Genomic DNA, 27,332 nt, shown 5'->3' on the forward strand with positions numbered 1-27,332 from the left:
ATTTTTCAAGGCGCCATGTGGCGTACATACATGCCCTTAGGGCATGAATGTGCGCCACATGTGCACACTTGCCTTTTAGGGGGTGCAACCGGCTGGCCTTTTGGCCCCCCTATCAACCTTGAAATTGCATTTGCAATTTGCGAGAGCCTATTTGATACTCGCAAATTGCGAATGTCTTCCCATTCATTCCTATGGGCCAAGAGGCCCATAGGAATGAATAGGAAGGTATTCCTTAATAGTGAATCACAATTTGCGATTCGCTATCAAGGAATATGTAGGATTCGCAATTCTTTTTGCAAATCCTACATACATTGCATTTTGCTTTTCTTAAATAGCGAATCGGTAAAATTTGCTATTTAAGAATCGCAAATGCAATTCTTGATACATCTGGCCCATGAATTGTGAAACAGAAACGGAATTGCAATCTAGGCAACGAAAATTTTAATTGCAAAATAAGAGCTCTGTAAACATTTGATTTGATGGGTAATTTTAAAGAATCAAAGTTTATTGACGCTTGCTACATCTTACTAGCCCATTTTAATGGTGGCAACACCTCTGTACAGCAGCCACACAAAATTCCTAATGTACAGCCTTCTTTTTAAGTAGGCCTTGCTAATGGTGTTAGCTTGTTATTAAATGACTCCATTCTGGGCAGATAATGGGGCCAAGGGAAGGGAAGTGTTCAGCCCAGGATGACACAGTTTTGGTCAATTGGAGAAGAAGGCATAATAACTTAAATCACCTCATGACTCAGTGACCAGATGAGCCATTTGGCAACATCTTTCTTTGCATGGGTGGAGAACTTGAGGCACAGATCCAAACACCAAGGTTTGTTCTTAAAGTAGCTTGGTGAAACTCATACATGCCAACAGACCAGATTCAGGTTGGAGACTGCCGATTTTTAAAACCCAAAATCGCTTTATGTACGGTGTCTCCAGCTTAAAGTCTCATCCGCTTCAACGTAAGTCAATGGGGAAAATCAGTTTCCCAGTGTTTTTTTTCATTATCTTCTTCTTACTACGTTCAAAATGTTGGCATGTGGTGCTGCATGGCAAAAAAGGGCAACATGTGTGAAAATATAATAAATAGCAATCCTGTGTGGGAGGTGGAAGGAGGTTGTAAAAGGTGTGTAGCACACTCATTGAGTTATGTATTCCTCTGCTTTGGTGAAATTTTCGATGAAATAGAAAACTCCAAGGCTTTCACCTAAAATTAAGTATATCCAAGTGATATTTATCAGAGGCTAAGATATTGAAGACCCTCTCTGTTACGCAAACCACAGGAGGCAGCACGGCGGGACAATTCTGCATAAAGGTTTTCAGGCATGAATATATCGCCTTTAGGATGCTGATCCTCCAGGTAATAGTAGAAGTGGTGTATGGAAGGCTGAGAAAATAAGGTGTTATTAGACGGATTTCCAAAAGCAGGAAACACTGCTGTTCAGTGGACGGCTGAGACAAAAGGGGAAGGAAGAGTTAAGAAATGTAGACAAGGGTGTGAAAGGAAGACGCCTTACAACTTATCAAAAAGACATGCAGTGCTTTGTCCTTTTAAAAGAAGCCTCTTGTGATCACACTAGAAATCTAAATGTTGGAAATTTTCAAGAACTAGGGTAAAGGGTGCTTATTTCATTACAGCCATGCTACCAAAGCAAGTGTCGGTATTTAACAAAATACACAGATTGCCATATGAAAGACAAGGATTAAACAAGAAACGCCTGTCTCATGAACATGGAGACGCTGTAGTCTTTCTCTCATGTCAAGGGACATGCATGTATTTTTACTAGCCTGTTTTTTATGTTTATGATACCTTATGAAGACACAAGAGGTGGTGAGATTGTCATGAAAAGGACTATAAACCAAAAGAAATACTAAGGCGATTGACATAAAAAAAAAACCAGGGCTAGAGCTAAGATACCAAATGCAAGACTGTGTATCATAAACAATAAAGATGGACAACCACAATGAACAGGGTGATGAAACAAGAAATTTCCAAAACATGAAACTAAAAGTACTCTTGAACTGTGTTAACACATCGATGGAAAAAGGGAGTCACGTGGGGGGGGGGGGGGGCAAAAAGAGATACCCTGGCGGAGTGTTGTAAAGGATCAATGAGGAGCCAACACACAGGGGAAGAAGAAGGGTGGTAAAAGCAACAAAAAGCCATCAGACAGGGGAAAGAGGAAGAATTTGAAGCGACAAACAAGATACCAACAAAGGGGCAGATTTACAATAACTGGCGCATCCCTGCATACTAGCAGGGATGCACCAGTTATTTTGTGTGACTCAAAAAACCCCTTGCGCCACCATGGATGCGCCGCATTTACAATGCGGCGCACCATGGCGCACGGATAGACGGATGCATGATGCATCTGTCGCCGTAAGGGTGACGCAGTGCTGGAGTTGTGTCGCAAGCGCGACGCAACTTCAGCACTGCTCAGGGGTGCCCTATACCTTATATGCTGCGTCACTCCTTACGCCTGCTTCAAGCAGCTGGGACATAAAAGTGACTCAGTGAAATCTTGTAGATTTCACTGCGTCACTTTTACGAGGCTTCCTTGCGACGAAACGCCCACCCTGCATACATTATACCTGACGCAGGTATAATGTAGCACAGGGCTTTACAACGTGACGCATCTCACTAGACACGTCACGTTGTAAATATGTCGCATAGTGGCGCATTGTTTACGCTGCCGCTGCGTCACAAAAGTGATGCAACGGTGGCGTAAAACTGCCCCAAAGGGAGGGAAATATACACTAGCTACTCATGCACTGCAATGCATGCACTCAACTGGAAGTTGAATGATACAGCAAAAGAACAACTAGCATTACGTGAGGGAGCATTGCTCCTCTGGACTGAGCCAAGATTAGATTGACATATTCTAAAGCCAATGGCTGAAAGTGGGGGACTGGTCAAAAAAGCCAATCGTTGATGGCAGTGTATCCAAAGCCCATACTTATGGGCATATTTACGAGCCCCTTTGCATATCTCTTGCACCACGCTACATGGCGCCCGAGCAACGCAAATGAAAAATGTGGCCACCTTGAATGGACGTGAGCGGCTTCGTAAATCTCGTGTAATGCAATGCAGTGCACGTAGGTGCGTTGCATAATTCTGCACCTTCAAGGCATTTCCATGGGCACTGCGTTGGTGTTCCCACGCAACGTCCATGGATTTTTATGCTTTTCCAGATTTACCAGAAGTGGTAGACCTGGGGATGCATTCTGAAGAGGAAAACGCCTCAGAGGATTGTTTTTGTGCAGAAAGGTGCCCCTTCCTGCACAAAACCAATCCTCCTTACAATGCAGGCACCCTTGCACCATGGTGCGAGGGTACCAGCCTTGGCGCTAGGTAGCCAAAAGGCACTGCGTGACCTTGCCATAAATATGGCCCTTAGTATATTGGAAATGAGAGGTCTGGTTGATAGCTTTGCTGTCAAATACCTGACCAAAAAAGAAAATCTAACATTTTAAAAAATCTAATTTTTTCATTCACAATTTTTATTGGGGTTGAGGCGTACGCAAAAACAAATGCACAAAGTCTGGGTCATTGGCGATCTTTATTATGAGGAAATACGTTTTTAACGTATCTTTTATTGTTCTTAATTTAGTGTATCTTTTATGGCTGTGTTCATTGCCGAATAAAGATTGTTATTACTGTTATTACAAAATGCAGACTACAGATCGAAAACCAAATGGAAAGCAGTGGAAAAAGATGCATATATGGGGAGGCTATCCAGGCATGTGAATATGCACTACTAAAGACAATGTAAGGAGTACTTGGTGCACGAGGAGGAAGGCCAAGAAGGGGAGGGAGAACCTTACATAGTCTCACTCAACTACCTCTATTACACTAGGGAGAGAGGTATGTGAGACAATGTTACCAACTGCTTGGCCCATGATCCACCCGAGGATGGCTGACCATCTACAAATTACGGTACGCACTGAAACACCGCTAGTGACCTATCAGGAGGTTGTCATGAAAAGTAGCGGCAAATAATTTAGGTTCACAGTAAGAAGTACCTCAATTAATTGTTTTCCAACAAAATGTTTTTTTCTAGTCCTTTTAGGATTCTAAAACTCATTTTTGTATTTTAAAGTACAGCATTTGATTTTTTTAAGATCATCATTTAAAAAAAAAAAAAAAAAAAAGCTTAAGGAAAAATATAAAATATATTCCCTAAAAAGGTCCTTTTGGGAATCACTACTGCTAGTTAAAATAGAGCTTTTCTACTTTCCAGAGCTTGTGTCCAAAACTAGCATCTGTAGGCTTGAGGTGTATAGAGTTAGCAACCACTTCTGTTGGCTTGAGAGCTGTGCGCAGGTCACGACTGGAGGCCATGTCTAGCTCCCATACCTTGCTACACACAGCCAATGGGCAATGGCTATGTGCAGTAGGTCCTGGCGTATGGGAACTGGGCGAAGACCGAGGCTGGAGGCTACACCCTGAGCACAGGACTCATTGAGTCCGGCCAAAGTCATGCACAGCTGTGTTCCTGGGGCCAAGGTGCCTGGTTGCAGGACTTGGCTGTGGCCACTAGCTGCCGGGAGCAAGGCAGTTGGGCACAGTGTTGATGCACATTTTTGTTTCACAACACTTACATGGAGGTCAGTTCCCCACCAGTGAATGGAGCAAGGATTGGAAACGCAAACGGACAGAAAAACTTACTGCATAAACATCCACGCCTTCAATCATGCCTCTGTTGGTCCCGGACAAATCAAAGCCATCTTCCTTTCTTTGAATGTCAGCATAATATTTTCTAAAAAAAAAAAAAATCATATTGATTATTTGAAACAATATGAAGGCTTAAGAAAGCTCTAAAGTAATATGTGTAATGTAATCGCGGAACAGCTTACTCCCTAAAGCATTGAACATATACTACTTATCGTCACAAAAGCATTTATTAATGTATCTGAATACTGCGTCCTAACAGTGCATTAGAAAATAAAACCACAAATTAGATTTTGGTGTGCTTTAATTAGTCACATAAATAGGAAATCTGTATTTAAGATTACACTGTTCACCATAGGTGGATTGCTACTTGCTTACTGGACTTTAAGTAACATTTTGATGCACTGGACGAGATTGTTTTCATAGAGAAACTTAACACAGAAGATTGCATACTTGCTTTCTGTCTCAATAACAGACAACCTTTCCTCATTTCTAATTTGCACGTTGGCCACGAGCGGAATGTACTTTCCATTGTTACAGCAGGATTGTCAAGTTAACCTCACTGTGTACTTAACATCCTGACCGTGACACTGTGCGAATAAGAACAAACACACAGCACTTCCACTCCTTACCCTTTGTTGTCAGGCATTGCTAAGAGTAAGTGTTTGCAATGCGATCGACATGTGTGTTTCCTTCTCTTTCTGTTCGCGATTCTTTCAGCAGATTTTATGTTCAGGTGGCCTTCCTAAGTTTTGTATTCTTACAATAGTCCATACATTCCACTGGGGCTGAATAACTTACCTATAATCACATTACTCCAATTCTGCTTCCGTATCCCAGGGCCCGATTCACAGAACAAACTTAAGACAAAATTCGGGGGTGCTAGCGAGCCCGGAGCAAGATGGCTGCGCCGTAGTGCAGCTCTGTTGGTCGAGCTGCTTATCCGTGCATAATCCGTACATTTTGACGCCATCCGTGGCCACTGCTGACCGCCACCTTGCTATAACTGGCTCCTGACTGCCCTGGGTGAAAGATTGAGCCGTCCCGCTTCCTCCGTCTCCAGATATCGGAGTTTGCCCTGGCGACTCGTGCAGGGAAGAAAATGGCGGCTGCCTGAGAGCCCGGCTAACGGCCGCCGGGAGAAGATCCTGCGTTGCCCTGATGGTGGATGGTGTGCTGCGGAGCTCGATCGCTGTTGGCTCCCTCCGGACTGCTTGGTGCTGACCGCGCCAAGCCGTGTGGTGCCTGGGGGCCCCGGCGACGTCCCTCCTGAGGCGGAGTGCGGAGGCTGTTCGGCAGCTACCGCGGGACTCCTGCATCGGGTGGCGCAGCGGGGCTTTTACCTGCTCTCCGGCGCTGGGCTCCTGGCAAACTCGGTGGCGCTCTGCAAGCGGACGACCTGAGGGGGGCTGCACCGGTACCTGGGCCCTGCGGGCTGGAGCCTCTTTACGTCGGCACTGCCGGTGGGGCCTGGATCGGCAGTTGGGGCCTCTGGAGTGGTCCGATCACGGCGGTGGAGCCAGGCGAGAAGGCTGGTGAGTGAGCGCATGCTGGGGCACCGGGAGAGAGCTGCACCCGCGACGACCTGAGGGGGCTCCCTGGATATTCTGGGCGCCTGATGGGGATCCTGAAGCGCCCCTGATCGGCGGGAGAGGAGTATACAGAGCGCAGCGGCTGACGCACTGGCCCAGAGAGGGTGTGGGGACCCCAGTGCGATAGATGGACAGTGGCTAATCCCTGGCTGGACTGGAGGATCACTGATTGGATTGGGGCTGCGGGGGCTGAGATACTATTGCGCTCTGTGCGGCCGACCTCACTGCAGGGCGCCGACCTGTGTTGGTACTGGTGTGCGATTTTACCCTAGTGCATAGCGCGGCTGCAGGTTCCGATTTGGGCAGCACACCCCCTCATTTGCTATGGGTCGCACGGATAAGCAACAGAGTAAGCTTCCATTTGAAGCCAAAACAAGAGCTAAAGCTCCTGCGCCTCCTGCCCCTGGCTCGGAGTCGGAGCTAGAGCAGGGCCCGGCCACGAGACTGGAGCAAATGATGCTCACAATGCAGCAAAGCCTCCTAACTATAGACGCAAAAATTGATGGGTTAAACCTTCGTATGGACACTATGGCCTCGAGGATAGACAAACATGGTGCGCGGATTGTGGAGGCAGAAATACGCATTTCAGCGGCGGAGGATAGGATGGAGGTTGTGGGTGCCTCATGCGCCTCTATGGAGAATGTGCTTGAAGTCATAAAGGCCAAAAGTGAGGACATTGAAGCCCATTCCCGAAGGAACAACCTGCGTATTATTGGGGTGGCCGAAACTACCAACACTGGTCCAATGGAATCATACGTGGAGGTGCTGCTCACGACACTGCTGGGTGCAGAAATTTTTCCCAAAGTCTTTATTTTGGAGCGCGCTCACCGCTCCCTGGCCCCCAGACCCGTCCCGGGTGCCCAGCCACGACCGATAATTGCCAGACTCCTTAATTATAGAGATAGGGATGTGGCTCTCCGCCTGGCCAGGGAAAAGGGGAAACTCGAGTACCAGGGAATGAAAATAGAGCTGTTCCCGGACTTCACCGTAGCGGTGCAGCAAGCTCGTCATGAATTTCAAACTGTGAAAAAAAAGCTGCAATCCCTTCACATACCCTACGCCATGCTGTACCCGGCCCGCCTGCGCATACAGCATGATGGAAAGGCGAGCATCTTTACGACCCCAAAAGAGGCAATGCAGTACGCCCGGCGATTGGAGCGGAGGGAATCGGCCGGCAGGAAAAATGGACATTCTGATGCTGATGACTGACTGTGGGGCGCTAGGTCTCATGGGATACTTATTGCCGCTGTAGCGGGTGCTCTTATAGCTCCTCACTGTATGTATTGGTTGCTGAGATGTTTCCCCTATATTTGTGTTGTGTTTAGCGGCTGCTGCCCTGCAGTGCGGACGGGGGGAACGCTTTCACGGCTCTTTTACACCTACTGATGTTGCCAGGTGACTAAGGCTCTGATATGCATTTTTGTTTTTTGGGTGCAATTCACGTGATGGGAGTCATTCTTTTCCTAGCTCAACCCACCCCGCCTCAGCGGGGGGCCTGGAGCCTCTAGTGACCCCTGACATGGGAATTCCCCGCAAAGTTGTTGGTATGTGTGGGTGCCAGGTTGGCGTCATTGTTGGGATACGGATTTTCTCTGATCTCTGTTTATTGTGTGTTGCGAGACAGAGCCTGTCCCTTTTTTGTTTGGTTCATACCAGGGAATGTGTGCAGAAGCGGTTGCTGACTGCAGTGGGGGGATGGGGTGGTTGGGGATCTATGACTCACAATGTTGACTTGGTGCGGATGCTCAGTATGCATGCTACGTGGTGCCGCATCTATGGCTGCTCCTCAATTGATTTTCCATATTCCCAAGTACACTACTATGGTGGTTAACCACAGGTCCACTCTTAATTGGCTGAGCTGGAATGTCAGGGGGCTTAACAATGCTAGGAAAGTACGGCAGGTGCTCGCCTATTTGGACAGGCATAATGTACAGGTCGCACCGCTGCAGGAGACACATCTCACGCAGCAGTCCGCCTTGAAGATTGCTGTTGGGTGGGCGGGGGTGCGGCTGGCTGCGTCTTACTCCTCGTATGCTCGGGGGGGTCATGATACTGATAAAAAAAAATGTTCCCTATACGCTGCTTCAGGTGGATGCGGATGCAGAGGGCCGGTATATTATAGCTCAGGGCACACTCTACAATACCCCGTTAACTATTGTTAATATATACGGTCCAAATACAGATGATCCCGATTTCTTTGACACCATTTGGGGTAAACTTTCTAACATCTCCTGTGGGACTGTTATCTGTGGTGGGGACTTTAATGCGGTGCTCGACCCTGCGCTAGATAGAAAAACGTCGGCGATCTCGGAGGGCCCCGGGTGCAATACGGGAGGGAATGAGGTCTATTGGGCTGGTTGATATCTGGCGACAGCGGCACCCACAAGCCATGGAAGGAACATGTCAGTCGTATGCACGACAGGCTTGGTGCCGTATTGATTATTGGCTGGGGACGCCGGATGTTTGCAGTTGGGTAGCACAGATTAGGCATTTGCCAAGAACACTGTCGGATCATTCCCCAGTGGCAATGGATGTAGAAATGCCCTCTCGACTCCCGCCTCCTTTCCAGTGGCGCTTGCAGTCCTCCTCTCTGCTGGACCCGGTGTTCACGGAGGGAGTTCGAAAAGCTATAACAGACTACTTCGCTGTCAATGCAGGGTCGGTTACGACGATGGGGACGCTGTGGGAAGCCTTTAAGGTGACCATTCGTGGGGAATGTATCAGGCTGGAGTCTTGAAGTCTCTCCGCCGCACCATGGAGATGCTGGAGAGGGAGCTGGGTGATCTGGAGCGTTCCTATAGTGTCGGGCCGTGCCCGAGCATTCTGGCGCGAATAAATGAAAACATTTCTGCATATAACAACACTGCAGATCAAGAGGTTAGGCATCTCTCCCGGCGCAGTAGGGCGCGCTACTATGGAGAGGGCGGATGACCGCGGAGGGCTCTGGCTTCCCGCCTCCTTGATCCACATCGGAAGGGGGCATGTAGTGCAGGGGATTAGGGCGGACGGGGAGGTCCGCCATGATGCTGATGGTATTTTGCGAGTGTTCACTGAGTATTACACGGCAATGTATGATCGCCGGCCTACGGCTAGCCCAGAGGAACTCGAGCAATACCTCGATGACATTGCGCTGGTATGGCTGTCGCGCAGGCAGCAGGATTTTTTGATGCACCGCCTAACGCTAGGGGAAATACAAGATGCTATAAAAGCGCTACCTGGTGGCAAGGCAGCGGGAACTGATGGGTTGCCAGCTGAATTTTACAAAGACTATGCTGACCAGCTGGCGCCGTGCCTTTTGCAGCTATATGAGGAGGCATACGAGACCCAGTGTTTGCCGTCGACCCTTCGGGAGGCGCTGGTGGTCGCCCTTTTGAAACCTGACAAGCCACCTGAGCAATGTGATTCGTACCGCCCCTTGTCCCTGATAAATACCGATGTCAAAATTTTGGCAAAGGTATTGGCCACGAGGCCCCAACTCTTACTCCCGGACATGGTGCTCCCGGACCAGTCGGGATTTATTCCCGCCCGCTCCACGTCCCATAACCTACGCACCATATTCGTGGTTATGCATGTGCTGAAGCCCGAGATTCCGGCAGTGGCAGTGCTACTTGATGCTACAAAAGCGTTCGATTCTATAGCATGGTCCTACATGATTACAGTCCTTCATCGTATGGGCGTCCCCTTTGTGTTCACAAATTGGATTTGGTTGCTGTATACTAAGCCGGAGGCCCGGGTCTGTATTAATGGGCACCTTTCTGACAAATTTGCGATTCACAAGGGTACTCGGCAGGGTTGTCCGCTGTCGCCCCTGCTCTTTGCGCTGGTACTGGAGCCTCTGGCTTGTATAATTCGGCAGAGGCACGCTGCGTCGGCGTTGCGATTTTTGCAGCGGCCACTTGCGGTTTCCATGTATGCGGACGACATGGTGCTGTATGTGCGCGAGCCGGAGCAGTATCTAGCGCCGCTCATCCGTGAATATATCAGATTTGAGCGCTTCTCTGGGCTGGGAATCAACTGGTCCAAGTCCACTATACTGTCTCTCACAGATGGCACCCGGCCTTTTGATATGGAATATCTGTTGGTGTGGGGGATGGAAGCAGTTAAATATTTAGGAATCTGGCTGCATAGGGATTCGCAGACGGTTATTCAGGCAAATTTTGGCACAGCGGTTGCCAGACTGGAGGACCAGGTGGCTCGTTGGATCAAGCTGCCGTTCTCCTTCGCGGATCGACTCGCCCTGATGAAAATGATAGTGCTTCCACGCTTTCTCTGTTATTTTTGCAATGTTCCGGTGCGCCTTAGCAAGTCCTTTTTCGGCACTCTGCGCTCCCTCCTGATCACGCTGGCGTGGGGGGGGGGAAGAAGCCCCGCCTTCGCTGGGAAACGCTTACATTACCATATGCCCAGGGCGGCTTTGCAGCGCCGGATTTCTATCTCTATTACCTCTGTGCTCAGGCGCAGTACGCCTATTACTGGCAGCATGACCCTGCATTCACCCCCCATTTGTGGCCGTTGAGGTGGGTGCGGTCCATCCTTTACCCCTCACAGCGATGATTGTAAACAGGTATACGGTGTATGAGAAGGGGGAGTTTGACACGGTGCAGACTACCGCGGACGCCTGGCGGGCTCTGGGGAAGCGTGCGGGTATGTTACCGCTCTATGCTCCAAGCATGCCGCTGCTCCATCACTCGGACCTCTCGGTGACTCAGGAGACGGGTACACTGCGAACACTGGCGGGGATGGGACTCAGCACTATGGCGGACGTGTACCCTGGAGGTCAGTTTATTACCCCAGAAGACCTGGCGGCACGCGGCGAGGTCTCGGCCATGCAGCGCTTTGTATATGCTAGACTGCGATCTGCCATGCGTGCGTTTAATCCACACTTTCCCTCTGAGCCGCCGACTCTTGGGGCACTTCAGCTTCTTTACACGACCACCTCCAGGGCTCGGCTGGTGACCAGGCTCTATAAGGCGTCCCAGAGTGAAGGGATCCTGGTGGGCGCAGCGGCCCTGGACAATTGGAATACGGTCCTCCCGGAGCCCCTCACGGAGAGTGAGTGGCTGGATAGCTGCAACTTGACGGGCCACTTGTCGCCGAATGGCAACCTGCGCTTGGTGCACTTCAAATATCTGCATCAGATGTACTATACGCCGGCGCAATTGTGTAAATTTGGGCTCCGTCAGTCTGATGCCTGTAAACGATGTGGGGCGGCTGGGGCAGTGTTTTATCATCTGGCATGGGAATGTCCGAAGATAAATGCTTATTGGGGCGAAGTGATAAGAGTGCTTGGTCTGATGATTGAGGAGCCGTTGGACTGTCATCCACGGTTGTGCCTGCTGGGAGTAGGGACTAAAGTGCGCCCGGCTACTAAAAAGCTTGTTTCCATTGCACTGCTCATGGCGAAGCGAAGAATCTCTCTCTGTTGGGAGAGTCGCTTGGCTCCTACGACAAGCGTGTGGCTGCATGACTTAGCATATTGCCGGGATCAGCTCACCTGCTATGCGGAGGAGCTGCCGACGGCCTCAAGGCCAAGGGACATCTGGGGGCCACTCACATCGTACCTGCTGTCGCTTCAATAGTAGCTGATGTCTGGATTGGGGTTGACGTGTTTCCCTGCTCATGGTTGACTTTGGGGGTTGTTGCCTGTCTCCCGGGCCCTGGCATTTCGGGACTGATTGGGGCTATGTCATCGCAGCAATGTAAGTTCGCTGTACCACTGCTACTTGTGTCATTCATTGCACTGAAGTCTTGAAATTGCCTGTTTGCATTATTTTGTATTGTGTTTTGTCATGCACGAATAAAATTTCATAAATAAAAAAAAATAAAAACTTAAGACAAAATTCTACACTTGCTACCATTTTGGTATTCACAGAAGGCACTTACTCATTTTGGTATTCGCAGAAGTTAGGAGTCCTAACTTTATGACTCCTAAATGCCTTCTGTGAATACCGAAAGTCTTAAAATTAGGATGTTTCTCAATTTAGTAGTAGTAAAGTTAGGACTCCTAACTTTAGGACTCCTAAATGCCTTCTGTGAATACCGAAAGTCTTAAAATTAGGATTTTTCTCAGTTTATGAGTAGTAAAGTTAGGACTCCTAACTTTAGGACCTAAACTGAAAAAAATCCTAATTTTAAGACTTTCGGTATTCACAGAAGGCATTTAGGAGTCCTAACTTTAGGACTCCTAACTTCTGTGAATACCGAAATGAGTAAGTGCCTTCTGTGAATATCAAAATGGTAGTAAGTTTAGGATTTTGTCTTAAGTTAGTTCTGTGAATCAGGCCCCCAGTCTTTACATTATATGTATTAATGTATTTTGATGCAATAAACCCAGTGCCCTGCACTGTCACTAAAACAAGCCTGTAGTATGAAAACCGCAAGACAGTCTATATCCCCATTTGCTACATTTAAACAGGTGGAAATAATAAATTTAATTTACCCTAAAATCAGCGGTGAGGGGTGTTGCCCTGTTTTGAAGTGAGAAAGAAAAAAAATGCATTTTTGCCAAGTTGGTGTTTTTCCACCTAACGTGAATGTCTCACTACATTGAGGCTTGTTTCACATACCCTTAAGGATGAACCAAGCTAGCCAGGGGGCGCAAGAGCAGTCCTCTGGGTAGCACATGGCAAGGCAGGGGTAGCAGCCGCTACCTCCTGCAACCACCAATTTACACCCATGATCAAAAATATCTGCAGGATAATTAGCTGTCAACAACTCAATCAGAGGTTCATTCTACTGAGTATGGCTCTCATTACAAATCCTCGGGTGAAATCCGATGCAGGGTACAAAAGTGAGAATCTTGGGCTTAGTAAAATCGCATATACAATTTAATACGAGTTCCAACTTCATTCATTAGAAATGGTGCAATAAAATTGCCCCTGAATACTACAACAAGGTGCGGCAACCTTCATGCCACTGTACTCTGCAGTAAATCTGCAGCATGTGGCCTATAAATTAAAGATTGTCCTGGAGCATTAGATGTTAACCTGTATTATAATGAACGCTTGAGGAGTGTTTTGTACATATTGTGACTAATTTATTGTTAGATCTGGCGTTAGCCGAGAGCTTTTAAATTTACTAAAATTACATATATGATATTCTTTCTTATAGGTGCTCTCAGCTAGCCTTCTCATCAATCTGCTATTCTGTCATTCACATTTTTCTTTTTCCCACTTCAGCATACAGCATGGGGTAATGGGTCAGCCCCCTACAGTCATTGATTAACTTCACTGTGAGTGACAGCATTCTTCCCTTTCAAAAGGAGCACATCCACACACAAAATAGTTCCCTTTAGTGGCACGGACTAACTACTATGGCAATGTGTGCTTTATGAGACAAAACAAATGTTTTTGACTTTAATACATTTTTGTTTAGTTTGATGAAGCATGTCAGTTTCCCCTACAAGAAAGATTTGTAATAACCATTGCCCCCAGGTCCCTCCTGTCCAAATCCCATTTGTTTGGCGTCTCCGGGAGCGTGCCGCGTTGCGGTTTTGGCTGTCCTGGTTGGGCTGCCGCCTGTGAGGGCTGTGTGTTGTGGTGGTTTGCGTCTTCTGTCTTGCCTTTGGGGCTGGCGTTTCAGGTTCCTGGCTGGTCCTCTTGTGTGTCTGGGCTCCTAACCTGGTCCCTTCCCTTGCCGCTTCTATGCCACATTGTCTCTTGTGTGTGCTTTCTCCTTTGGTGCGCCTTCCCTCCGCTTGTTCTGGCCCGGTTGGACCCTGGCTGGGTGCCTGCCTGGGTTGCTGAGTTGAGCTCCTACGCCCTGTTGGGCCCTGCTTTGGCTTGTTGCTTTTTTGTTCGTGTTGGCTGCCCGGGGCTGTTGCTCTCTGGCGGGTCCTGCGCAGGTGGCAGGTGGTGTGCTTCTGGTGTGCCGGTCTGCGGGGCTGTTGGTCTGTTCTGGGGTCTCTGGCTCCTCTGCCCCCGGTTCTTGCCTGCTTTCTGGGGATTGGGTTTGGTCCTTCCCTGTTGCGTGTCTGCCTGGGGTTGCTGAGGGCTCTGGGGATTGTCCCTGCTGCGGTGGTGTCATTGAGGGGTGTTTTTCTTTGTTTGTGCACTCCCTGCCTCCTGCTGGGTTTTCTTTGCTGCTCTGGTCTCGGACATTTTCTGGTGGGTCAGGCCTGGCTGGTGTCCCGCTCATGGCGGCCTGGGTGGTTCAGGGGTTCTGGACTTCTGCTGCCGGCTGTTCTCCTCTACCCTCTAGCATTCGGCGGGGTCCCGCTTGGTTGTTTCCTGGTTGGGAATCTCCCGGGTCTGCAGCCGTGTGCATTGTCTCCCTGCTCTCCTCTGCTCTATTTGGTTTTGAGCTTCTGGCCCCGCTGTGGTCTCTGGCTGCCCGTGGGAGGCTGTTCCCTTGGCAGTCGTGTTCTGGTCCTTGCGGGGGTGTGGTGTTCCTGTCCCTTGTGGCCTTGACCCCCCCCTTTCCGGCTGCGTCGGTCTTGGCCTGGGCAGCTACTCCTGTCTTCCCTGCGTGCACCACCTTTGGGCCCGCTCTCGTGGGTGGTATCTGTCATTCTGTGTCCCCTCCTTCCTCTGTTGGGGGTGTGCTCGAGGGGTGTTTGTCTTGCCCCTTGGGTGCCTACCTGCCTGGCTGCTGGTTTCCCAGGGCTTGCTGCTGTGGTTTGGGGGGGGGGCAGTGGGGGGCTTGTGCCTCTGGCTACTCTAGCCTTCCCTGGCCTTTGCCTGTGCCCTGCTGGGGCCTTCACTGGTTTGGGCCTTCCCCGGGTGTGAGTTGAGTTGCTGGGTCCCTCTGTTTGGGCCGGTTGCTTGACTTTGGCCTTGGCTTCCCGTCTTCTTGACGCTCTGTTGCCTTGGTTCTGCCCTGCTCCTGCCCTCCCTGGTTGCGTGCTGGGTCATGGTGTTGGTGGACCTGGGCGGTCTGCTTGGCTTCCGTCCTGGCTTCTGTTGCCTCTCTGGCTTGTATGGTTTTGGGCGTTCTTTTCCCACCCCTCGAGGGTTGGGGTTTCCGGGCTGTGGTGGTTGGCCCTGTCCCACCCCTTCTGGGCCTTTGTGGGTCCGTGTGGTTGGCACCCGGTCTTTGCTGGCCTGTCTGTTGTTGGTCAGCTGTCTGCCTGATCTCTTTGGGGGTGTCTCTGGCTAACCTGTTCTTTCGACCGTTTCTGATCTTGGCTCGTCTGCTGCTGGTGTTGGGGCTTGCTGGGGGTTTCCCTTGCTGTGGTCTTGGGTTCTCTGGGCCACTTGGTCGGCTGGCTGTTCCGTTCTGGGGCCGGTTGTGCCTTTTCTCTGATGGTTGGTGTATGCCTTCTCTGGGGCTGAGGCTTCCTGCTCCGGTCACCCCAGGTTTGCGATTGGGGTGTTCTGCTGGGGCTCTGTTGTTTGGGGCATGGTCTCCATCTTGTTCTCCTTTTCTTCTTCGGTTTCCCCTGGTCTTGTTGGCCTTGGGGGTTGGTCTCGTTGGCTCTTGCTGACCTGGTTTTTCCTGTCAGACACTGGTTTTGTTTGGGGCCTTGCTCTGTGGATGGTGTTTGGCCCTCCTGGGGTTCTGGTCTCTGCCGGGCCTGCTCCCTTCTGGCTCTTGGGGCCTTGTAGGCTGGCGTTCCAGGGATTGTGTTCATGTTTCCCCGATTTTGTTTTTGGGTGCCTTGGCCTTCCCTCTTGACCTGTCCCTGGGCCCGGTCTCTGCCTCCCGGGCTGCATGCTTGGTGGTTGTCATCTGCCGGATCCGGTGATTGGTACTGACTGTTCTCTCCTGGGGCCTGGTGGTCTTCTGTGGGGTTTCGGGGGCTTGTCGTCTGGGATCTCTGAGGCAGGGTCGTTCTGCTTGGGGTGGCGCTTGTGCCTGGCGGGTGGTTCCCCCACTTTTTTTCTGGCATTGTCTGGGTAGTCCTGCCCTTGGTTGGTTCTTGGGGTTTGTGCCTTTTCCCTGTTGCCTGGCCCTGTCCTCTTCCCTTAGACGTGTTCGGTTGGGGATTCGTCTTCTCTGGCCCGCTGCGGTCCGGGGTGTTGGTTGCTTTGGCGCCTGTTCCCCTTTTTGGGGCTTTGCCTTTGGGGTCTCTTTGGGTGCCTCCTTTTCAGATTCCTTTTTTTTGGCCTGGTCACCTTTTTTGGCTTGCTCCCCTCCGCCTCGCAGTTTGGGGTTTGCCTTTTTTTGGCCTGGGTGCTCTGTTTCTCGTTTTTCTGGTTGGCAGCCTCCTTACTGTCGCTGTTGCCTTCTGTTTTCCTTGGTTCCGGTTTCCGGTCCTTGGTTGGGTCTCTGCTGGTCGGTTCTGGCTTGCTGGCCCGTTGGGTCGCTGGGATCTTTTTTGGGTGGTCTCCTCGCTGTCCTTTGTTGTTGGCAGCCTCGGTTGTTTTTTTATTGATTGGCAGGTTCTCCCCCTTCCTTGTTTGTTCGGGGGTGCTCCTGGTGTGTGATGGTTGCCCTCTGTGGGTTGTCCACCTCTTTGTCTTAATCGTCTCCTGTTGTTTTGGTGGGCAGTTATCTTCATTACTCCGGGTCCCGCTGTCCTTGTCCCATTCATTACGCCTCGCCCTCCCTCCAGACGGCCAGCCTTCCTGTGGGGGCTTGGTAGTTCAGGATGAATGCTGGGTAAGTACTGTTTATGCACTCCCAGTGGGAAGGGCTGGGTTTAGGGTTCCAGCATTCCTATGTTATTATTTTCTGTCGGGATATGATTATCTCCACTTGTCATGAATTTGACGAGGACAACGAGACCTGGAGTAATGAAGATTACTGGTAAGTAATAAAGCATAACCAAACAAAGCAAACATTGACAAAGCCAAAGTTCTGGAGGCCAAATCCGGGCCTATTGACTTTGCCAGTGCTTGCTAGTTTCTTTCGGTAGGTAATGATCTGCAATTTTTATCTGGTACTGTGTTATAGTAAGATTGGTCTCAGTGTAAACTGTAATAATATTACATTTTAATTCCCACTGTGGACAGTTTAAATGTTGGACAGCACTGAGAACAATACAATTTTAACTTCTGTAGAAAGGCTGATGTTTGTAGTTTATATGTGGCTCATTGATTTTCATTTTAACATGGTTTGGCATGCTTGTTTTTTTCTGATAAACTGCACAGTATAAAGAAACTTTTTTTAAAGACATCGTATTAAAAATGGGATTCTAGCTTCGTGACGTACACACTTCACTTTTTAAATGACGCTTGTGAAATGCTGATATATTTTTATCTGGTACTGTGTTATAGTAAGATTGGTCTCAGTGTAAACTGTAATAATATTACATTTTAATTCCCACTGTGGACAGTTTAAATGTTGGACAGCACTGAGAACAATACAATTTTAACTTCTGTAGAAAGGCTGATGTTTGTAGTTTATATGTGGCTCATTGTTTTTCATTTTGACATGGTTTGGCATGCTTGTTTTTTTCTGATAAACTGCACAGTATAAAGAAACTTTTTTTAAAGACATCGTATTAAAAATGGGATTCTAGCTTCGTGACGTACACACTTCACTTTTTAAATGACGCTTGTGAAATGCTGATATATTTTGAATTGTATGCGATTTTTACATCTACTTTACTCATATTTATGTGGCGAAAAATTAATTATGAAATAATTGAACTGGTGCAAATGGAGTTAAACTAGAAGGCTGAGATTCTAGGTCTTCCACTGGCTTCAGACAAGTGGACACCATATCATATACCAAGAGACCGAGACAGACCCACTGGAGACAAATGGAGCGATCATGGAGTCAAAGCTGTTGTGTAGAAAGATTGACAAATGTATCGCCCTGTTAGTGGACAAGATGAGTGCATGAAGAGTTGTAATGAAGAAGGCACGTCAGTTGCTAGGTTTGGTTTCGCTGGTGACACAGGGGTCTCTGTTCTATTTAAATGACGAATGTGAAAAGACAGAGGCTCCGAAAAACCAGGACATCATGTGTAGCAAGGGAGTAGCCAGAAAAATAAAATTCCCTTAACTTTGAACTATATGGCTATCATTGAGCGAGTGAGTGAAGCATGTGAATTTCCCAAACAATGTTTTGTTCCTTCCTTCTCTTTTATTCTTTCCAGGTGTGTTTCATTCTTTACAAAGTTTTATATAGCGTGAACTAGATCCGAAGGTATCGGGTATCAGAGCGCTTTACATAGCACCAGTTGCATTACATGCTCTCTTTTTCTTCTGTCTTTCCTTCTTTACATTCTTCTTTCCTCCCTTCTTTGGCGCTCACTCCTTTTTGCCTCTCAATTACATTACGATTTTCAGCATTCCTTTTTCACCCTGTACCCATGCTTGGTTATTTTCCCACCCTTTAGTCCCAATCCTAAACGGTGTCTTCTGTTCTTTATTAGTTTCTGTTTCTGTCTTGTGACCTGAGAAGTCACAGTTCAAAGTGAAGAAGAGCCATAAAAAAAATGCAATCTGTTCTGTGGCCGCCAGTAGACCACAGCGCCGGTGGTCTTCAGACCGCCGTATAACAAGCTTACCACGGTGCCGCCGGTGTGACTGCGCAAATCTTGCAGCAGTGGTGATTAATTTTCCATATGCAATGATGCCTGTGTGAACATTTAGACTGCATCTGTGTTGAATGCACACATATGCATGTGGAAAAATACCATCTACCCATTGTCAGAGTCTGGAGAACTCACCTGTATGTCGCTGCAAAAAGGGTCGTAATCCTCGGGGTGAAGATGTTGCTGTGAAGGGGGTACCAAAAGAAAGGGATCCACATCGAACTCTGATGAGAAGAACAGGAAAGGGGTGAGTACCACCCCAAATCCTTTGTTTCCACCTGCTTGAAGCTGGCAGTCCCACCCCCGCGGTCAGCTTGTCAGAAAGTCAACTCGTAATATGAACGGCCGTTAAACTCCTCTGTACTGCCCTATGGCAGCTACTTTTCCACAACCTCGGTGGTCAGAGGTGTGCTGGCGGTGTAAGCGGTTTAGCCACGGACTTCAGCCCAAGTCGTAATACGGCGGCCGGACCGCCAAGCTTGTAATAAGCCATTTGTCTCATTTTGGGAAGCAGGATTGATTCACATAACAGATAATTGTATGGTTACCACTACTTTCCAAAGTACAGTTTTTGCAGTTTTTCTTGTTGTTGGCAATAAAGCAGAAGGGAGAATCCATGCAGAAAAGAAAACTCGTTTTCAGTGTTGCCCCAGTAAATAAGTAGACTTCAACAGACTCCATGGCACTACTGTCATTGACAACACTGATATTATTTTTGATAGATCTTCTCTTTTCCAATGGTCAATTATCTGTGGGTTGGCAGTGATGCAAGGTTTCTCTATTGCTATGCCTCAGAGCCTACAAACCCATTAAACATTAGAGGTGGTTGTAGAGCTACTAATCAAGTCCAACAGAAGAAAGTAAAGGCGGAGGAAGTAAAGTCCCTCCGAAATTGTGATTCTGAGATATATATATATGTTTTCAAAATGTTATCCAGCCAGTCCTGGTCGGGAGGATCGCACCGCCACAGAATGGTGGACTGTGGCACAAAGACCGTCTGTGTGCTGTTGGAGGAACAGTTTCAGGAACTTAATTAAAACCGGAGGCTTTTTTCGGAGGCTCACTGGAGAGTTTAAAACTGCATTAATCATTTGAGGCAGGACACACTAATGGTGTTTCACTAAAAGGGAAGATACTACGAGTGGCGGAATGCTGGATTGAATAGAGGCCCACCAGAGGGCAATAAACGATGACTCCAAACCTTCTCTTACCTTTGCCTCAATTATTTGCATATGCCCGTGAACAAAGAGAATGAACTCCAAAACGCATAGGGCTTCTGTATATTACTCTGGACACTGCACCGGTTTTCCAAAATAAAGAATGCTGCTGAAAATTGTGGTATTTGCCTGTTCCTGAGTGCATCCTCGAACGGTGGGCACCTTTGTTTAGAAAAAAAAATATATATATATATATATATATATTATCTACTGGCGGTCGCCAGTAGATAGTTATAGTTAGGACCGAGTTCCCATAGGAAAGCTGAAAATTCTATTTTGTATAACTATGGCGTCGGTTGACTTATCTTCGTGAAATTTTCAAAACTAATGGGGCGCTCCGCTCAGCTCCTACCCTGAAAGTCTCGGGGAGATTCGTCAAGCGGGGCCTGAGAAAAAAGGGGGGTCCCAAAACACGTTTTCCCCATGCATTTTCCCATAGGACCTTTGGTCGAAGGTACAGCCCGAACGGCTGAACAGAATTACTTGAAATTTGGCAAAGAGGTAGTCCTCAGTTCAGGCATGTGCCTTTTGCATATATGGTGTCAATCTGTTCAGAAGTTCCTGAGAAAATCAAAAGTAAAATCACATATATATCTGGGCGGAGCCTAACCACACATCTCACCGTGAGATCTGATTGGCTGTCAGCACTTCATCCAAGAAGTGTTGGCAGCCATCTTGGGACCAATATACATGATAGCATCTCATTAAAAAGCATTGCAGTTAATAGAAGGTTTTAAGACTTTAGTTACATTATAAATCCTTTGTTGATGGTACCATACTCATTTTAGGAATTGTGGTGTGTTCTATGGTGATTTTACCTTGTGAAAAAGCCTTCTGCTGTGATATCATGAATCATGTTGGAGAGAAAACTATTTTCTCATGCTTTTCCCACAGAGGTTTGGAAGGTGATCTATAAGCTAAACTGAGAGCATATTTTCTGTAAATTCACATTAACTTTTTCAGTCATTTGAGAATGAAGTCTGACATTCTCAGTAAAACATGTACATCCAACAAGGGCAGAGACTGTCAGTTGATTCCTTTGTGTTCTACTGCAGCTTCCCAGAGTGTTCTAAAGAACAACTAGAGCGCTAACAGTCCTACTTATGACAAACGTATGGCACACCTGAAGCCATCTTGGTTGGAATAAAGTGGTAACTCTTAAAACATTTAATTTAAAAAGGAACAAAACGAGGGGGTTCATTTTGCCATAGAAAGTATGATTAGTGCTGCAGAAAGAAAAATTAGGGCACATTTTGAGTGACTTCTCAAATCCTCTTCTATTTCATTAAAAAATTCTGACATGCAGACTGAAACATGCACTTTCAATACCAGCAGCAGACTTCCCTGGTGAGCAGTCGCTTTACTACAGTGATCTAATAAGCAACTAGTGTGCTAACATTCTGAATTTATGGCAAATGTGTGACACATCTGAATGCCTTCTTGATGGAATCAAAGTAAAAAACGGAAAGTATTTCCTACTGAGGAGACTGTAGTAAATGAGGAAATTAGGAAACATCATAACAAATAATCTCCCAAAATGGCCACCAGAGACAAAAGAGCCCAAATGTAGCCCAAATATCACCCAGATGTAGCCCAAGTATAGCCCAATGACAGAATGTCCCAGAGTGTTCTAACGAACAACTAGAGCGCTAACAGTCTTACTTATGACAAAAGTATGGCACACCTGAAGCCATCTTGATTGGAATAAAGTGGTAACACTTAAAACATTTAATTTACAAAGGAACAAAATGAGGGGCTTCATTTTGCCATAGAAATTATGATTGGTGCTGCACAAAGAAAAATTAGGGCACATTTTGACTTCTCAAACCCTCTTCTATTTCATAAAAAGATTCTGACATGCAGACTGAAATATGCACTTTGAATACCAGCAGCAGACTTCCCTGGTGAGCAGTAGCTTTACTACAGTGATCTAATGAGCAACTAGAGTGCTAACTTTCAGAATTTATGGCAAATGTGTGACACATCTGAATGCCTTCTTGATGAAACCAAAGTAAAAAACTGAAAGTATTTCCTACTGAGGAGACTGCAGGAAATTAGGAAACTTCATAACAAATAAATCTCCCAAGATGGCCACCAGAGACAAAAGAGCCCAAATGTAGCCCAAGTATAGCCCAATGACAGAATGTCCCAGAGTGTTCTAGCGAACAACTAGAGCGCTAACAGTCTTACTTATGACAAAAGAATGGCACACCTGAAGCCATCTTGATTGGAATAAAGTGGTAACACTTAAAACATTTAATTTACAAAGGAACAAAATGAGGGGGTTCATTTTGCCATAGAAATTATGATTAGTTCTGCAGAAAGAAAAATTGGGGCACATTTTGACTTCTCAAATCCTCTTCTATTTCATAAAAAAATTCTGACCTGCAGACTGAAACATGCACTTTGAATACCAGCAGCAGACATCCCTGGTGAGCAGCAATTTTACTACGGTGATCTAATGAGCAACAAGAGTGCTAACATTCAGAATTTATGGCAAATGTGTGACACATCTGAATGCCTTCTTGATGGAACCAAAATTAAAAACTGAAAGTATTCCCACTGAGGAGACTGCAGTAAATAAGGAAATTAGGAAACTTCATAACAAATAAATCTCCAAGATGGCCACCAGAGACAAAAGAGCCCAAATGTAGCCCAAATATCACCCAGATGTAGCCCAAGTATAGCCCAATGACAGAATGTCCCAGAGTGTTCTTAAGAACAACTAGAGCGCTTACTGTCTTACTTATGACAAAAGTATGGCACACCTGAAGCCATCTTGATTGGAATTAACTGGTAACACTTAAAACATTTAATTCAAAAAGGAACACAATGAGGGGGTTTATTTTGCCATAGAAATTATGATTAGTGCTGAAGAAAGAAAAAAAATAAGGGCACATTTTGAGTGACTTCTCAAATCCTCTTCTATTTCATTAAAACAATTCTGATATGCAGACTGAAACATGCACTTTTAATACCAGCAGCAGACTTCCGTGGTGAGCAGTAGCTTTACTACAGTGATCTAATGAGCAACTAGAGTGCTAACATTCAGAATTTATGGCAAATGTGTGACATATCTGAATACCTTCTTGATGGAATCAAAGTAAAAAACTGAAAGCATTTCCTACTGAGGAGACTGCAGTAAATGAGGAAATTAGGAAACTTCATAACAAATAAATCTCCCAAGATGGCCACCAGAGACAAAAGAGCCCAAATGCAGCACAAATATCACCCAGATGTAGCCCATATGTAGCCCAATGACAGAAGTGTGCAAAACACTTATTTTTTGTGTATTTGCAGTTTTATATAGTTCAGACTTGTCAGGTATTGGAGTGCTTTACATGAGCATTGGTTACATCACACAAGATCAAATTCATTTTGGTTGTAGACATTTTTATTTTTTTATTTTTTTTTAACTTATTTTTATTGCCTTTTTCATATTTCATACATTGTACATCATTCATATTCTTCCAGTGGTCGTATCCGATTATACATCCTGTAATGGTACTTAACAACTGTACTGATTGATGATTCGTAACCTGGAAGTGTAAACAATGTATACAGATATCGTAACATTTATATCCTGCTGTCTCGGGTTCCATATATGGCAAAGGAACTGGGGTTTAACACAGGCATAAACTAGGGGACGGGTATGGAAGGATATATCCAATTACACTAGTGAGGGTATGTAGCGTTGTAAGGGTAAGGCACCTCTGATACTCATGTTTGCCTATCCTAGTTGGTGCGATCGAGAATCGTAATAGTGTGCCTGAAGCTAGGGCTTGTTAAGAGCTCGTGTGGTTGGGAGTCTGCGGAATCAGTTGGGCAGGGCCTGTGACTGTGTACTCTGGATTAGCTGTGTAGATGCGTCGTCTGGTGGGTCCGCCCCCGGGGAGAGTCGCCTAAACTGGTACAATAACATGGCCCATTCCATTGATATAGGATGCTTGCGGGTCCCTTTCACCTCCTCCTCCCGTAATGTCTCCTCCTCCGCCGCCGCCCATTTGTGTGTAGCGCCCATCCACGCCGCCACCGGAGGACCGGTGGGGGAATGCCAATGCATGGCTATGCTGCGTTTGGCCAAGAGCACCGCAAGGGAGAGGAAGCGAGTCTGCACCTTGTGCTGCTTACTTACGCGAAAGATGCCTATGGCACTGGCCTCCCAAGTGTTCATGCAAGTTAGCCCAGTGAGGGTACCCAAAGCAGTGTGAATGTGCTGCCAGAAAATTTGAATGACGGAGCAGCTCCAAAACATATGCCGGAAGTCTACATTTTGCTCATGACATCTGGGGCATAGGAACTGAGTATCAGGGTAGAATCGTTGGAGGCGTGCAGGTGTCAGATAGGCCCTGTGTAGGATGTAATATTGGATGTTTTTAAAGCGTGCGTTTCTGGAGACCTTCTTAGGGTACCTCAAAGCGCTCTCCCACTCCCCCTCATGGAGCGCCCGCCCGATTTCCACCTCCCAGGTGGCCCGGAGGGTCTCCAATGGTTTATTAGTCAATTCCCGTATGGCTTTATAAAGCCATGTAGTTAGATGGCGTCCTGCTCCCATGTGTAGGATCGTGTGGAGCACTGGGTGTGTATGTGGTTCCCCTTTACTTAGGTCCTGATGCGGTCGGTAGCTATCTAGGAGTTGGCGGTGGAGCAGGAATTGTCCTGGGGGAAGATCGTACTCCTCCACCAAGCTAAGGAACGGTCTTAGTTGCCCGTCCTCGAAAAGGGACTCCGCCTCCGTTAAGCCACACCTTGTCCATGTGCGAAGCGCGCTATTTGTGTAGTAGCGTTCCCGGTTGGGCCATCCCACCAGAGTGAGTAGAGGGGAGTACAACGGAGTCCCCGGGGACATGCGGTGTATCCGCAACCAACACCTGCAAAGGGTACGTGTGCTTTGGGTGAGTGCCAGGGAGGAGCAAGCGACGGATCTCCGGAGCCGATACCTGTCCTGCGATGGTATGAGTTTCCACATTATACCTGTCTGCCGTCCAATGAGACAGCCATTGCAGTTGTGCTGCCAAGAAGTAGGCTTCGAATGATGGGGCTCCCAAGCCACCCTGCGTGGTAGGCAGTTGTAGTTTTGTCAGGGCTATTCTGTGCCTGGTGGACCCCCAAATGAGTGCACTAAGGAGGGAGTCTAGGTCCCGAAAAAAGGCTCTGGGCGGGATACTGGCAGGTTGGTAAAGAAATACAGCAATCTCGGAACCATGATCATTTTGGCCAGCGCCACTCTCCCAATTGGAGCCAATGGAAGGCTCTTCCAAAATCCGATCGTAGCCCTAATACTCGCCAGTGCCCTGCAATGGTTACCCTTGAACATATCTGTGGAGGAGTGGTAGAGACGAACACCAAGGTATCGGGGGGCTTCCGCGCTCCAGGGCACTCGCTGAGCTCCTATGTGAACCTCCTGCGGAGGCAGTCCCGGATGCAGCGGATAAACTGTGGATTTATCCCAATTCACCCGCAGTCCCGAGGCCGCGGTAAATTCCTTCAAAGTTTCCCAGAGGGGTGTCAGGTCGTCCGTAATGTCCCGCACATAGATCAGCAGGTCATCAGCGTATAAGGAAACACTATGCACTGTGCCTGCTATCGGGATGCCCCAGCTCTCCCCTTCCTGCCGGAGTCGTATGGCAAGAGGCTCCACCGCCAGAGCAAAAAGCAGAGGGGACAGCGGGCAGCCCTCTCGCGTGCCCCTCTGAACCGCAAACTCCGTAGATATGTACCGGCCCAGGCGCACCCGCGAGGTCAGCCCGGTGTACAGTATGCGCGTATAGGCTAGGAGGGTGGGCCCAATGCCGAATCGCTGCAGCACCGAGAACAGAAACCGCCATGTGAGGGAATCGAAGGCCTTCTCAAGATCTAAGATGAGACAGGCCGCTCGAGGGTATATCCCCCGTACCTGATCCTGAATGTGGAAGACTCGACGTATGTTCTGGGACGTACATCTGCCGGGTATAAATCCACACTGATCCGGGTGAACCAGAGAGCGTATAATTTGTACATATCTATCCGCCAGTGTCTTCCCGAAGAGTTTGCAATCGGCTGACAATAGCGATATTTGACGGTATGAGGCCATTAGCTCTGGGTCCCTATGTGGTTTCAGGAACGTCACGATTACGGATTCTCGCATGGATTTCGGCAGTTCTCCCTTCTTCAGTGCCGCCGCAAACACCTCTACTAACCGAGGGACTAGGTGCACCGAAAATGTCGTGTAATATTCTAGGGGGAACCCATCCAGCCCCGGAGCCTTATTTCGGGCTAGGGCACGCAGGGCCCGTGTCACCTCCGCCGAGGCTATTACGGCGTCTAAGGCGTCCTTCTCTGTCCTCGTGATTGTTGGGATAGGTAAAGGATCGAGAAAGCGATCCACTACATCTTGCGGGGCAGAGGTGGGGTCGTTATATGTCTCTGCGTAGTAGTCGCGGAAGGCCCCCATAATCTCCGCTTGGGAACGCACCAACACCCCCCCAGGGTCCAGTATCTCGGTGATGGGCTTGACTTCCGTGTCCTGTCTGGCCAACCACGCCAGTAGGGTGCCCGTCTTGTCTCTCTCTATGCATCCGTGTGGCATATGATCGGAAGTTGCACCTTCGCAGATCCGCGGAGGCCGTTTGATAGGCCGTTTTTGCCTCGGCTATACTCCGCGTCTCCTCTTCGGATGTAACTTCCCGTTTGGTGAGGGTCGCCAGGCGGTGTTCCGCGGTGGTGAGGGCCTGTTCTAGTACGCGCTTAACACCCGTTATTTGCTTCAAGCACTCTCCCCGGGCCACCACCTTAAACGCATCCCATTCCACTAACCTGGATGATGCTGTCCCCGAATTGCGCGTGAAATAGTTTTGGATGCTACATTCCTGATCGTGACGAATAACCTGGTCTGATAGACAGTCCCGCGGCAAGTGCCACGTGGGGACCGGTGGGTGTGGGGGCCGCCAGTGTAACTGGAGAATGTGAGCATCATGGTCGGATATGATCCTGCCCAGGTAGTCTGTGTGGGCAATCTTGGGCAAGATAGTTGCCGTACATAAGAAGCGGTCAAGTCGGACGCGCAAATTGTGTGGGATGGAGTGAAAGGAATACAAGCGGACCAGGGGGTGGCGCATCCGCCAGGCATCAGTGAGCGACCAATGTGTAATCCAAGCCCGGAATCTATTGGTTTGCTTATGCGCCGGGGAATGCGGTGGAGGTGGGTGCGACCGGTCAAGGTTCAAGTCAAGTGAGCAGTTATAGTCTCCTCCCAGGACCCAGGGTATGGAAGCAAATGGGGCAAGGACCCCTGTGAGATGGTCCCAAAACTTGTCTTGGTCAACATTAGGGGCGTAAATGCTACCGAGAAGCACTACCTGACCGTCCAGCAGACCCTCCAGTAGCGCATATCTACCTTCTTTGTCGACTACTCTCCGAAGCTCCTGGAAGGGAGTTCCCGGTCGC

At 48.1% G+C, this 27,332-nt stretch overlaps 1 protein-coding gene across 3 annotated transcripts in view; it reads right to left on the reverse strand.

Moving 5' to 3' along the window:
• Positions 1-27,332, reverse strand: part of LOC146796323 (uncharacterized) — a 354,882-nt gene that overhangs the window by 273,712 nt on the left and 53,838 nt on the right. For all 3 annotated transcript variants that reach the window (XM_085628847.1, XM_085628846.1, XM_085628845.1), the window contains exon 2: positions 4,669-4,759. In XM_085628847.1, coding sequence (XP_085484973.1) covers positions 4,669-4,759 — 91 coding nt within the window. The remainder of the gene's footprint in view (positions 1-4,668; positions 4,760-27,332) is intronic.

The sequence above is a fragment of the Triturus cristatus genome, chromosome 10, assembly GCF_964204655.1.
Source record: "Triturus cristatus chromosome 10, aTriCri1.1, whole genome shotgun sequence".
Classification (NCBI taxonomy): Eukaryota; Metazoa; Chordata; class Amphibia; order Caudata; family Salamandridae; genus Triturus; species Triturus cristatus.